Raw genomic sequence first — 13096 nt, 5'->3', positions numbered from 1 at the left:
TACTTTTAGTTAATTTTTATTTATTTTTACATTTAGTAAATATTATTCTTTAATATTTCTTACGTAGTTATTATTTTTGTTTGTATATGTATACACTATATATATAAGTATAGATATTTTGCAAAGCGATAGTTTGGTGTGTGTAATAGTGCAAAATGTATTTAAATCTTATCAAGTAAAAAGAAATGCGAGTATTTATAACATGTAATGTAGAGAAAAATGTACGTTATCAGAACGGAAAAACTCTAACTCTCTTTAAGTACAGACATTTTTGAAGAAACTGAAACATATGATACAGCGAGATAGGTTATGTTTTTGCACATTAAAACGCATTATGATTTATGCTTCAACAATTTTTTAAAGATATTCTAATCTTTTCTATTACTCTATTAATTCTATTACTCTATTAATAAAACAAACAGCATGATTTCTGATGAATATAAACAACACAATACATGGAATAACATAGAAATAAATAATGATATTTACATGGTTTCTGTTACACAAAAAGATGACATAATTAAAATTTTCCTAACTAATCTTATTGAAATATGGATTGACACATTGACAAAAGAAATTATTTTGGATAGATGTCAGGTAATTATATATCTATGCAATATGTACTTTATAACATTATATTACATTCTGAGTAATTTTAATGTATTATTTATTATAAAACAAGATGAATTAAATTCCATTTAATTGTTTCTTTTAGAAGTTAAATCGACTTTTAAATATTAAAGCTCTTGATTATAATGACATTATATTAAATATTTTTAACGATATGTCAAAATATATTATCAATGCAACTGTGGAACATATCGAGTTGCAAGTTCCAGTAGAACGTTGTTTAATGAAATTTGAACTAAATTTAACAAAAGGAACATCAGAAGATTTTTGGAATTTTATAACTAAACCTCTATGTATATCATCGATGGAAATTATTCGTCAGCATAAATTTCTTTTAGATTTAATGAGAAGGAAAGATAAAGAAATTGCTGAATATAAAGCAGAAGGTGCAAAATTAATAAGAAGTATGTTTCCTTTGACATATTATGTTAAAAGTATAATTTTAATATAAGATTTCATGTTTTGTTAACTGATACAGAGAATATTGAAACAAAACCTTTTAAGGAGGAACAGTTCGAAGTAACTATTTCCAATCCAAATATTATTGATTGCACAAATGCATTCCAAAGCATGGTGAATTTTTATAATAAACTTAATTTACACAAACGTAGTACAATTCCTAGAGAATCTACAAGGTATTATTGAGCAAAATATTATTTCTTTGCAGAAAATTTAAAAAGTTGCAATAAAAGTTTATATAACATCTGATATATTACAGCAGTAGTAATATTAATGATGCTGATGACATGCACAAAATGGAGCAGAATATTATTAGTTCTGTTCAAAATGATGATAACAGTATGTGTAAACATGAGGATACTTTTATACAAAAGACCACAGAATCTATATATTCTGAAAATAAACAGCAAGGCAAAGATACAACTAGCAAGAAAATAACTAAAAATAAAACAGGAACCACAAATATGGTACATAGGCCTGAAAAGTTAAAAAAAGGTTTGAATGATTTTATATTGTGAAGTATAATATCTAAAATATAAGAAAATATTTTAAATACATATAATATTCAGAGGAAAGGCTAATTAATAAAGATTGATAGATATTTAGAATACTTTTTCCCCTTCTATATTTATTAGCTTAAACAATAATTAAAACAAAATTAGTAAAGATTAATTATAGTAAAGATCTTGATATACATATATGTGTGTATAATAAATATATACAAAATGGAGTACCTATAATAGATTAATTTGTTCAAAACCAACGACGTATTATGTACGTCCTAAAATTCTAGGCTATTTGTACAATATGACAAATGATGCATCATATACACTTTATAACGAAATTAATGTTATCATTAAGTATTTAAAATGCAAAAGCACAACCAGGAACATAGAGATTTATAGACACAATGAAAATGCTTTTCCATTAAAAGATAAATGAGAGAAGTAAGAAATCATCATAGGAAATAATGATAATGATGATGACGATAATATGCAAGACAGCAATATAAATTACAATAAAATTGATAGTGAAAGTAGCAGAACGACATTAGGACAAGATAATGGAGGTGATGAAAACTTTCGTCTGAATATTATTAATAATATTTTATTTGAAAGTTATTAGAAAAATATATGTCTTATTTTACTAGAACCTGAACATCTACCTGAAATGTTACCCAGACGAGAGAATAAAAAGATAAAACGGAAAAGGTGTCGACAATGCACTGTCAATGGTTTACGGAAAGAAACTAATTACTACTGTTCTGGCTGTAGAGATAATCCTGGTTTGTGTTTAGGCAAATGTTTTAAGGAATATCATAAACTTACATGATATTTAACATTAATTTATAGGTTTTAACTATACTTATTACTTTTACCTACTTTTGCACAAAACAATGACAATAATTTTGTCATTTAACATACAGTTTTCTAACTTTTCCTATCTTTTAATATCAAAAAATTCCAAATGATATTATTTTTCATTTTAATTATATTTACTTCCAAAAGTACATTGACTGACGAATATGATACATCATTGGCTTTTTGCATCAATCATTTGTTGAGTAGTAACAGATTTTAAAGCAGTAAATTATGTTTTATCTTTCTTTTTATTTTTACTTTAATTTTTTACCTTCCTCTTATTTTGTTAACACAAAAAATTTCTGATATACAAAATTTGTATTATAAAAAGATATATGTATGTATAGAACCTGATTTCAAATGAATTAATGATAATTAACTTTATTTGTATATATAAATTATTTATAATAATCTAAAATATAATTGAATAACATTTAATTAATATATATATAGAATTTTAAGCCCTTTCTCTGGATATTACTTCAATTGTATATTTATATATCTACAAATTTGTTATTTTGATGTAAAATTGTACATACTGGAATACAAAATATAAATTTGTTACTTCAGAATATGAAGTATGAATTGCACATACAAATATAACTATTTTATTAAATAAATAATATTTAATAATAAATATAATAATTATTTATGTAAAATTTATACGAAAAAGAATATATGCATATAGAAATATAAACTATTTATTATCTATTGCCTGTGTCTTTTTGTTTACTATTTATTTATTATACTAAAAACTATAATCTACTTTTAATAAAATTATATTATGTATATCGTGAGAAGCTATGTATTATGAATAATGAAATGTAATTAAAATGATTAAAAAAAAATAACTACTGGGCTCGTCCGGGATTTGAACCCGGGACCTCTCGCACCCTAAGCGAGAATCATACCCCTAGACCAACGAGCCATATTGTATAGTATACTCTTTGGTAGAAATATCTTTCGTAATGGCGACTTCACTGTCAATTCAAAGTATCATCATTCTTATTGTTTAATGATAATTTCTCATCATATAGTACTTTACGTGCAAGATGGCGGAACGGAGCCAACAAGATTTTAATAGGAGTGCATTGACAGTACGACGTGGGCGGGTAATTAACTTATATTATTATTAGCAGACAATTGAAGTGTTGTTTTAGTGAACTTTGTTCTATATACAAACTCTTACACGTCGTTTCCACTATCTAGGCTTGGTATACGGGACAACGAGCAGAAAAGATACCCGGAGGATTAGTGGGTGTCGTTGGTAATGATTGTACGAGTTTAGATTTATCATATAATGAACTAACCTCTATCAGCTCTGTTAAACACTTCTGCAGACTACAGGAATTGATACTCGACAATAATAAACTGCGGGACCTAAAGACGTTACCTTGTATACCAAGTTTGACCACACTCAGTTTAAACAACAACAAGGTTTGTTTTGTTTATATTTTGCTACTTTTTTGTGTTAGAGACAATATTTTCTTATATTAAAGTTGTCACATATGATATAAACACGAGTTACTTGATAATTGTATGTTGTGAGAATTATAGATTAAATGATTTTTCAGTGATCTTTTAAATATAATATTCTATTTTAGTTTTTTAGTCAGGCCAGTCAATTATTTATATGCATGGCGTTCTATGTTATCTTGTAGAGTACGTATGTATATATGCACTTACATACATACTTAAGTACGTAGTTAACAAAAGTATCTACGCAATTTTGATGAATGGTAAATAAAAAACGTTAATTAATGTTCTTTAAATCTCATAGAATTGCTGAAAGAAAAATTGTCATCAGTTATAAAAGAATGTTTATTATCAACAAGACTTAAAATATTGAATATAGTAAGACGTTGAAGAGTAGTTAATGTAAAAACTACTTTTTTAAAATTTTAAAGTATTAATATAAAGTATTGTATGATGTACTTAATAATCTTAATTATATTATTCCATTTTCGAGCATTTTCGTTTACAATAAATTATGTATAAAATGTTTTATGTATAATTCGTGATATTTTATCTATGGACAAATTTCTTATTTATTTCACTAAAATTTTATTTCGAAACATTCATCAAATACATTTCAATAGATTTTAGCATAATGCTGTGACGTGCTCGTTATCATGTATGACAACAGATTTATCTTTCAGCGCGTTCAAATGTTATTAAATTTCTATTTATAGTAATATTATATGTGTATATATCGTATATATATATTATATTGTATATATCAATTCGATGCTTAATTACAGGATGAACTTCTTTTTGATATTATCTTACTTTTCATTTCCAATGTGAATTATGTTTTTTTTACAAAAAGATAACAGTTCTAAATGAAACCTGAGAATTTATTTTGCCTAATTTATTAAATACTTTCCTGTAATTTCCATACAAATATTTTCAATACATATCAATAAAAGTTCAAAATATATAGCGCTTGAAAGAAATGCATATTTTTTTAATGAAACGCAATATGATTTATGTACTTTAACAAATCAACTAATTATTTATTTGAATATGCGCTAATATTCAAATAAATTGTTTTTACTTATGTATTGAGTTCGGAACGAATTTCCAAATGTATGCAGATTCCTAAGAATATCTCGTCCGTTTTCCGAAAGTATACAAAAAATCTCTGGGTTTGCCGAAAATGTCGAGATTTTCGAGTATGTCCAGGAATCCCGAAAATGAGGGATTTTTAGTCTTGTTCTGTTCGATGTAACAATATTGTTGCACACTATTGTTTGGAAATGTAAACAAACTGGCTTCCTTACATGCGAATTCAAAATGAAGTATTATATTTAGATATTATTTATTTGGTACATTATTTCCATTCTACCTACCGAATTTTATAATTTTATATTGATAAATTAAATAAGTAAAAATTGGTAAATAAATAAATTTTATAATAATTTTCAAAAAGGTCTAAAAATCGAAAATTTGAAATCAAGGTCATATTCATTAAAACAAGTCTCAAGAATAGATACATATTTTAATAGTTATACAATTATTTCTGTATTCTCTTTTTTTTGGAAATCGCAAATGTTATCTTATAGATAAATTTAAAAAATCCAATAATTTCTATGTAATACATTTTTTTTATCAAAACTTTATTATCGTGAAAATTTATAGATACAGCTATAAAAATTTTTTAACAATGGTTTTAATTTATTTTGTTTCTGACTTTTTTTCGTAAGACATGTCATTACAGTGTATCGTAAGGAAAGTTGGCCAAATATGTGGGTAGATATAATGTGTTAAAGCAAGAAAAGAAAGAGTTGGTATAAACATGTATTAAAATGCATTTTTATGAAGATACAGTTTAGTACATTGGTACATTTTGGCTATTATTAAAGCTGTGTTTGTGTTATACATACATATATACGAGTATATTATAATAATATAAACTATATATTTTTTCACATTTGCAGTTTCATTGCATTAAATTTTTTTTATGATAGCATAATTATATATATATATATATAGAGAGAGAGAGAGTATATTCAAATTTTTATTTTGCATATTAAAATACCAATTAACCTTTGAATACGGCCATGTATGTCATAAAAATTATTATGACTAACAATGGACAATATTACGCATATTTCGAACATATATTACTAGTTCGTGATTTTTTAATAGTTGTTAAAATGGCAATTCGCAGAAGGTAAAATAAAATGTTTTCGTTCATTGTTGAATTAACTGTACTCTCTTCGATCAGGAAACTCTTAAAAGAATAGCTTGTAACTGATTCATCCCGATTAAAATTCCGGACGTGTATCGATGATATACTTTTGGTATCTTATATCATCGAGAACGTTTAGTTCGATGACACTTATGCCATTCACCTTGTTGCGAATAAGTTGCGGTGATGTAATCAAGACGCATATTAACATATTTTCGTCAGCAACAGCATTATTTTATATAAATTAGCCAATCAATTAAAAACATTTACTATTCGTTTTTAGCATTTATTTTGTATTTAGAGTGGGACATATTTGTTTATCCATTATTATTTCAAAATAGCGAGTTTAAATCTGTTTAGTTAATTATATGTTTATTGATTGTTCATTATTATTTTGTATATCTTTATATATACAAAATATTACTTCATAAAATATAAAATTATCATCACTACCTGGCCTCCAACTTATGCTCATGGCTTAATATACCTTAAGCAAACTTATGTGTATAAAATAAAAAAAACCTCCAATTTATGCTCATGGCTTAATATACTTTAAGCAAACTTATGTGTATAAAATAAAAAAATATTATACTAAAAGTAAAGTCAATGTGGAAAGGTCTCTGGTCGTAAAATGCAGCACATTTTGTACTGTGCATGCGTATCACACACAGAATGCGCTGTACTTCATTAGATAGTTGCAAAACTGCTGATACTATCGCGTATATGAAGTTACGGTACTTCCGTCACTTGATGAAACATCGTGAACCACACGAAACTTATGCTGGCTATGTTACGCTGGCCGATTTCTGTACGAAAATTAGATGCATGTTTTTATTTCCCAGCCCACTGATAAGACATTGTAATATTACGTAGTTTACAACACTCCGAAAAAGTTAAGCTACAAGAAGAAATATAAGGAGGCAACAGAACAAAATTCGTAAAAACCGGTGCAGTAGTTTCTGAACCTACTCAGTACAGACAAATAAAAGCTGCGCTGTTTCTTTATTAGGATAGTATAGAGAAATAGAAATAAATAAAAGAGCTACAAATTAATTTGATAACTATACTATCCTGTTATAGCTATAAATAATGCGGGTTGTGAATTTTCAGTATTATGTATTTATTGTGTCATATATTTCGCCTCTGTGCTACTACACGATACAGTCGTATCGTAAGCAATAATCTGTGAGAACTGAAAATATATAGTATTGCCAAGTATAATATTTAAAGAAACTATGACTTTATACATATACATATAAAGCTAATATATAAAAAGATATATATTATATTTATTATTATATAGTATTATATTATATATATTATATAATTATATATAATGTATACAAAATTCCGTATTTTAAATTACAAATTGCAATATATCGTGCTATGTCCTAAATAACAAAATTTTTAATATTTATATTTTTAATTTTGATGTTGAAATATTTAACATTTAGACGTTTAACAATACATTTTGAATATTATTTGCAAATCTACTTAATTGCTCATTATAAAATATTATAATAATTTCAATGTTTATTTAAAATCATATATATTGAATTTTGTGAATTTTAATTTAACGAATAATAAATAAATATTCTTGAAATAATAACAATAAGTTTAGTTTTTATCAAATAAACTGAAGTCTTAATTTATAAAATTATAACATATATATTAATGAAATGTATTATGTATTACAATATTTGAGTATTTAAAATGTACTTATATGTTTATAGGATTTAATTAATTTTATACTATATGGTACCTCATTTAAATATAAATTAAATGTTAAACTAGATAGTATGTAATTCTACATGAATATTGAAAATTTTTTGTGATTATTGTGAAAAATTTTGTAGATAACAGACATAGATCACACGTTGAGAAGGATACAGGAATGTTGTCCAAATGTGGTGTATGTAAGCCTGCTTGGCAATCCAGGATGCCCCGATCAGTTGACTAATCCAACATCAACCGACGACGAGGATTATAATCGTTACAGGCTGTACGCGATATACGTATTACCTTCGACTCTTCGCTTTCTCGATTCACGTCCCGTAACGCGACATGAACGAAATGATGCCGAAAGACGAGGAAAATTCTCAAGGACTGTGAAATTGGCCCCAGAATTGTCACCGAAATTTCTTCCGAATCCGATTGAAGAGTTCGACGATATTTTTTTCAATGTTCATTATACGCCTTTGCCAAGGTCAATTCGCGATCCTCTTGATCACAAAGGTACGATTTTGATATGGTATATTTTATTATTTTTTAAGCATTTCCTTCTGCAAGAGAATTATTCCAATGAAGTTCAATATGTAATGATATTTCATTAAGAATTGATTCATTCAAGAAAGAAATGGGGTAAAATATTTATAATATAATAACTAACAATGTGTAGAACTAATTTAATCTTAACACTACAGATAAATGTATTTATCCTGTTAAATCTCAAGTAAGTAAGTGTTTGAACGTACTCCTATTATTAGTAAAGCAATGTGTTATGAAAATGCTGATTAGGAAATTAAGTCTAAAATGTATATAATGTATGTGCGTACAATTGTATAAACAAAATTATATTCAAAGTATTTTATAAGTAAAATATTTACTTTATCTATCATTTATACTTCAATTTTAATTTTTATTTCAATTTCATTTTTAATTCTCCGATAAAACATTATCTTTTAAATACCTAATTTCTTTTACGAAATGTTAGATACAGTATCATTATTCAGTTTCAGTCTATTTACGTTATTTAAGAGTAAATTAAAATATTTCTGCAAACTTGTTTCAGTAAGAATATTTTTGTTTCAGGAGCATTTGGAAAGTGTAAATACCGTTACTCAGGAAAAAATTCAGAAGGAAATCGGTTTATTTCAAATAACGATCTTTGAATTCCCATTTAGTAAGTCAAACTAATTTTTGGATGTAAGTTATGATAACTTTTTTTTCCAATCAATGATAAAAACAGCGATGAGGCTCATAGAAACGTACTGAATGAAATGATGCACAATTTTTTTACCTTCTCGATATTTTTTCTTCTTTATTACCAAAAAATCTCATCTACGTGCCTGAAATCGCGTTTGTACGCATTCATCTACTAGATGTTAATTTTTTATATAAATAAACAAATAAATATATATATATATACACACATCGAATAAAATATAAATTCACCATGAGTAAACATACAAAATTTTATTATCATGTACACTGGTATAAATAAATGTCCAAATTAGTATCTCTGTTTCTTTCCAATTGATCGAACGATTCGATCCGAGTGTTACGTGACACAGTCTCGAACGGAAACAGAAAACGTGCACGTGTCATGAATTCCAACACTTCGGTTCTTTCTTCCTGCTCATTGACTTTATTATCATAATTTAATATTATTGGTCCTTAAACGTACACAACATAGTCTTGCAACAATACGTTCTATGCGCAACAAATCGGGTTTTTTTTTCTGACAAACAGCGAACAAATACAGCTCATCCAGCTGACACCCTCGTTTTTATAAGCATATTGACGAATTTTCATACTCGGTTCCTTGACATGTGTTTAGGAGAGAACTTACGTCGAAGGCAGTTTAAAATAGTCTCAATTGTTAACCCTGTATTTAGGAAGAACCTTACGGATAGGTACTTAAACGATCCATGTTACGCTCTATACTTGCCTATATGCAATAAACCGGAAACTCGGCATTGTAATAATTAATTAAGTACGATTACGTCAGCCTTTCGGTTCGTTCCGGATGCAATTAGTATTAAAAGGAAGTATACGCGGACCAGTGTTTCTTATATGTTTCGTATTATCATAAGCGTTCTCTATTGGCATACGCTTCTTTTTTTTTTGAAACACTGATTTTTTTATTCTATTTAAGATTTTCATCTGTTGCCGAACAACTGATCAAAAGCCCCATGGCTTGTTGTATATTGTGTAATCGTACGTGACTGTATAAATATAACATTTATATGATTACATATATTTCTATAGAATGGGAACCGGTCATATTTAATTCCTTAAATACACCGTTCCATCGGTCTGGCAATGCTCAGCGTGAGAAATCGTTTCAAGTATTGTACACACTGGAAGCATCTTTCTCTCCAAGAAAGGAAAGTGTCTACAATGCAAGCCACGTTCCAAACGCTAAAACTTTTTATTTATTCAATCAATGTCAAGTAAAATATATTTTATAAAATATATATATATCGTTTGTGTTTTTTCTTTTCGTTCGCTGAAAGATAGAATTATTAAAATTTCATTCTATTGCTGCGATCGACGAGCCATTTTCCAAGAATGTGCACGTTTGGAACGAGGCCTTACTTACTCAAGTTTTATTTCCTACTTTCGATAATATGCTTGGCCACGAAGGATATTCATGTATGATAAATATTCAATAGTCATCACGCCTCGCTATTGGACGGATGCCCGCGATTAAAAAATTTTATCCCGCTATTATCGAAAAAGTTCTTATTCGAAGAGAAGGACGAGACACGCCTTTTTACAATATTGCACGAATTTTGCACGCCGATATATCGATGTTGACCACCTGGCTAGAATTTGTTTTACTCCGTAAGAATGGATATTACAAAAACAAAATGGGAGATTAAAAATTGACAGGTGATAACGAAGAAAGGTAATGAAAGCGACTAAACAAAAAAGGAAACGAAAGTAACGAAAACGTACAAGAAGGATACAGTGGTACCAAGAAAAATTACTCGAAGAAAATCGTATAAAGTATGATCTTTCATATCTACAGCAATCTAAACAAAAGAAAAACATAATTCGAAACAATACCTACAAAGTAACATATCAAAAGCGAACGAAAACTGCGAAGTGAAATTCTAGTTATCGCGCAGCTATGAACATTTACAAATTAGACTGGAGTAATGGTAAGTACTAATTTTAGAACCAAGATTAGATTACTTGGAACTTGTTCGCATATGTCCAGAGCTAGTACCTCTTGACGACCACATATGGTATTGTGTCCCGCAGAATTTAGAGTCTAAATTATAGACTGTGCTCTGTAAAGAGAATGCAACGCGTCCGCATTGGCCTTAAAGGCACTGATTATTTTTTCTTTTTCTTTTTTTTCTTTTTTCGAATGTTGCTTTGAAACTAATCGATGTGTAGTGTGTTTGCACTACCACGTATATACACGATACGTATATATTTAAGTTCAACTAGGCCGAAGCATTTCCAGCTTCCTTGAGATGGAGACTCATAAGGTCCGCGAACGAACATGTCATTTAAGTACAAAAGAAATCACTAAGAGGCCACGACATGCTTAGGAGCTGCTGTTTTTCCCGTGATTATGCAGGTTTGGCCTCAAGGTCACGGCTCCCTCGACCCAGAAGTTGGGCCTTTCAAGCATGCTCTGCCAAAGCGACAGCTCTCGACCGGTTGCATCCATCCAGTCAACTGGTTTTCCGTAGTGTTTTCCTGGAAAGATTAATCAATTTCTTTAATATGTCAAATTATGATTATTCAAATTGAAAAATTTATATGTATAATCATGCAGTGTTATATTCGCATTAATGAAGAATAAGATATATTTTAAATATTGTTGGTTCTCACAAGTACGTGGAATTATTTATTTAATAAATACTTTTTATTTAATTACGATTTATTTAATAGTGTAAAGCCCTGATAATCTAATATTGCAAATTTTTTATATGACTCCTTATAAAATTTATATAAGAAGTCTATATAAAAATCATAAGAGAAATGTTGTGGTATTCTGTGTGCCTCTATAATATCTTAAAATATAGTATTAGTAATAATATATGTATATTGTATAATATGTACAATATGTATTAATAAACAATTTTGGAATATTAGATTTGAACATGAAATATTATATTTGTCTTATATCAATGATTATTATGTATTAACTAGATAGCAAACTAACTTTAGTATGTATGTACATAGATTTTAAAACATGTCAAAAATTGAAATGTGTTCAGAATGCAAAGCGTGTGTTTCGTTTATAAAAAAAAGTCATAGTGTTAAAAATTATATTTTAAATAGGAAAAAGAGATGGAAGATTAATATGCTTCTCATAGCATGACATAATGTACATATGAGTCATAATATATGAATCATAATAATTTATGATCGTTTTTATTACGCTATAGAACGATATACAAAATAAAAATCTTCAGTAGAATCAGAACTATATAGGGTGATTCGTCTAACATCATAAATTACTTAAAAATTGTTACATGAAAAAATCTTTTCAATTAAAGTCGCATGTTATGAATATAATTTTTAATATAGATTATCTTGAAGTTTTATAAATGAAATGTGTATTATTTCATTATATTCTTGAAAAAGGGGTGAATAGCTAATTATTATGGTATGCGGATCAAAGAACACTAATTTTCAAGATAGTCTCCAAATAATTTCTAATAAATTATATAATAAGTTTCTTAAATACCAAAATTATAGTAAAACGTAAAATATAAGAGTACTTTGAGCTATGGTGATATGTACCTGTGCCAAGGTTGAATCGAACTCCGCCTAGAAATTCGTTGCTGGCAATACGATCATGGTCCCAGACTGTCAATTCCAGTCCACGTTCTGCTAGTTCTTGTAGACTAACATCTTTATAAATGAAAGTATGACCCCATACTGGTGAACCACCAGATCTGCGAACTACTCCAGTCTTTTGTTTCCCTGAACGTCCCTTGTCAGGTAATAAATAACTGAAAGTATTTATAGTAATAATAAACATGTAGCTTTTTCTGCCTTAAATACGTTACACGATTTTTTGTAAAGATAGGCGAATTTACTGATTTTTTGACAACATAATATTATTATTTATTAATTTTGATTAATCTATATCAATTTTTACTGCTAGGTGATGACTATCAAAACTTAGGGGAATTATTGATGTATATAAACAAAATTAATTTGTGGACTGTAATTCATAATTGTTATTTATTCTATTAAG

The 13096-nt window shown here is 27.7% G+C and overlaps 3 protein-coding genes and 1 non-coding gene across 11 annotated transcripts in view; 2 read left to right on the top strand and 2 right to left on the bottom strand.

Annotated features, from left to right (window-relative positions):
* Window positions 1–84: 84 nt before the first annotated feature.
* On the top strand, window positions 85–2733 carry LOC100649636 (non-homologous end-joining factor 1). 2 transcript variants are annotated; one of them, XM_012316083.3, is made up of 5 exons: window positions 85–597; window positions 716–1034; window positions 1109–1265; window positions 1352–1584; window positions 2240–2733. In XM_012316083.3, exons 1-5 carry the CDS (start codon window positions 424–426, stop codon window positions 2419–2421), a joined length of 1065 nt encoding a protein of 354 aa, XP_012171473.1. In that variant the 5' UTR covers window positions 85–423; the 3' UTR covers window positions 2422–2733. The 2 variants fall into 2 exon arrangements, with proteins under 2 accessions (XP_012171473.1, XP_012171472.1); XM_012316082.3 differs by having other exon boundaries at window positions 86–597; window positions 1349–1584.
* Window positions 2734–3306: 573 nt separating this feature from the next.
* Window positions 3307–3378, bottom strand: TRNAP-AGG. The gene has a single exon. It is a non-coding gene; the product is annotated as a tRNA-Pro (tRNA).
* Window positions 3379–3400: 22 nt separating this feature from the next.
* LOC100651616 (leucine-rich melanocyte differentiation-associated protein) lies at window positions 3401–11760 on the top strand. Of its 2 annotated transcripts, XM_048407185.1 has the most exons (5): window positions 3401–3562; window positions 3660–3887; window positions 8001–8379; window positions 8956–9046; window positions 10762–11760. In XM_048407185.1, the coding sequence occupies exons 1-4, from the start codon at window positions 3503–3505 to the stop codon at window positions 9033–9035; spliced, it is 747 nt and encodes a 248-aa protein (XP_048263142.1). In that variant the 5' UTR covers window positions 3401–3502; the 3' UTR covers window positions 9036–9046; window positions 10762–11760. The 2 variants fall into 2 exon arrangements, with proteins under 2 accessions (XP_048263142.1, XP_012171476.1); XM_012316086.3 differs by lacking the exon at window positions 10762–11760 and having other exon boundaries at window positions 8956–9382.
* The window catches only part of LOC100644979, a 95547-nt gene continuing 91775 nt past the window's right edge, over window positions 9325–13096 (bottom strand). For all 6 annotated transcript variants that reach the window (XM_048407180.1, XM_048407178.1, XM_048407181.1 and 3 more), the window contains 2 exons: window positions 12637–12848; window positions 9325–11583 (listed from right to left, as the gene is read on the bottom strand). In XM_048407180.1, coding sequence (XP_048263137.1) covers window positions 11429–11583; window positions 12637–12848 — 367 coding nt within the window. In that variant the 3' untranslated portion in view covers window positions 9325–11428. The remainder of the gene's footprint in view (window positions 11584–12636; window positions 12849–13096) is intronic.

This window comes from Bombus terrestris, chromosome 7 (genome assembly GCF_910591885.1).
Source record: "Bombus terrestris chromosome 7, iyBomTerr1.2, whole genome shotgun sequence".
Lineage (NCBI taxonomy): Eukaryota > Metazoa > Arthropoda > Insecta > Hymenoptera > Apidae > Bombus > Bombus terrestris.
Note: the sequence above shows the minus strand (reverse complement) of the source record. Positions and strands in the feature narration are given on the sequence as shown.

Bases quoted from the DNA above. Each gene is read 5' to 3' on its own strand.
- LOC100649636 (XM_012316082.3), top strand. From the start codon at position 424: ATGATTTCTGATGAATATAAACAACACAATACATGGAATAACATAGAA. The intron at 598-715 runs GTAATTATATAT...TGTTTCTTTTAG, and splicing joins TTATTTTGGATAGATGTCAG to AAGTTAAATCGACTTTTAAA. The intron at 1,266-1,348 runs GTATTATTGAGC...GATATATTACAG, and splicing joins ATTCCTAGAGAATCTACAAG to CAGTAGTAATATTAATGATG.
- LOC100651616 (XM_048407185.1), top strand. From the start codon at position 3,503: ATGGCGGAACGGAGCCAACAAGATTTTAATAGGAGTGCATTGACAGTA. The intron at 3,563-3,659 runs GTAATTAACTTA...TCCACTATCTAG, and splicing joins TGACAGTACGACGTGGGCGG to GCTTGGTATACGGGACAACG. The intron at 8,380-8,955 runs GTACGATTTTGA...TTTTTGTTTCAG, and splicing joins CGATCCTCTTGATCACAAAG to GAGCATTTGGAAAGTGTAAA.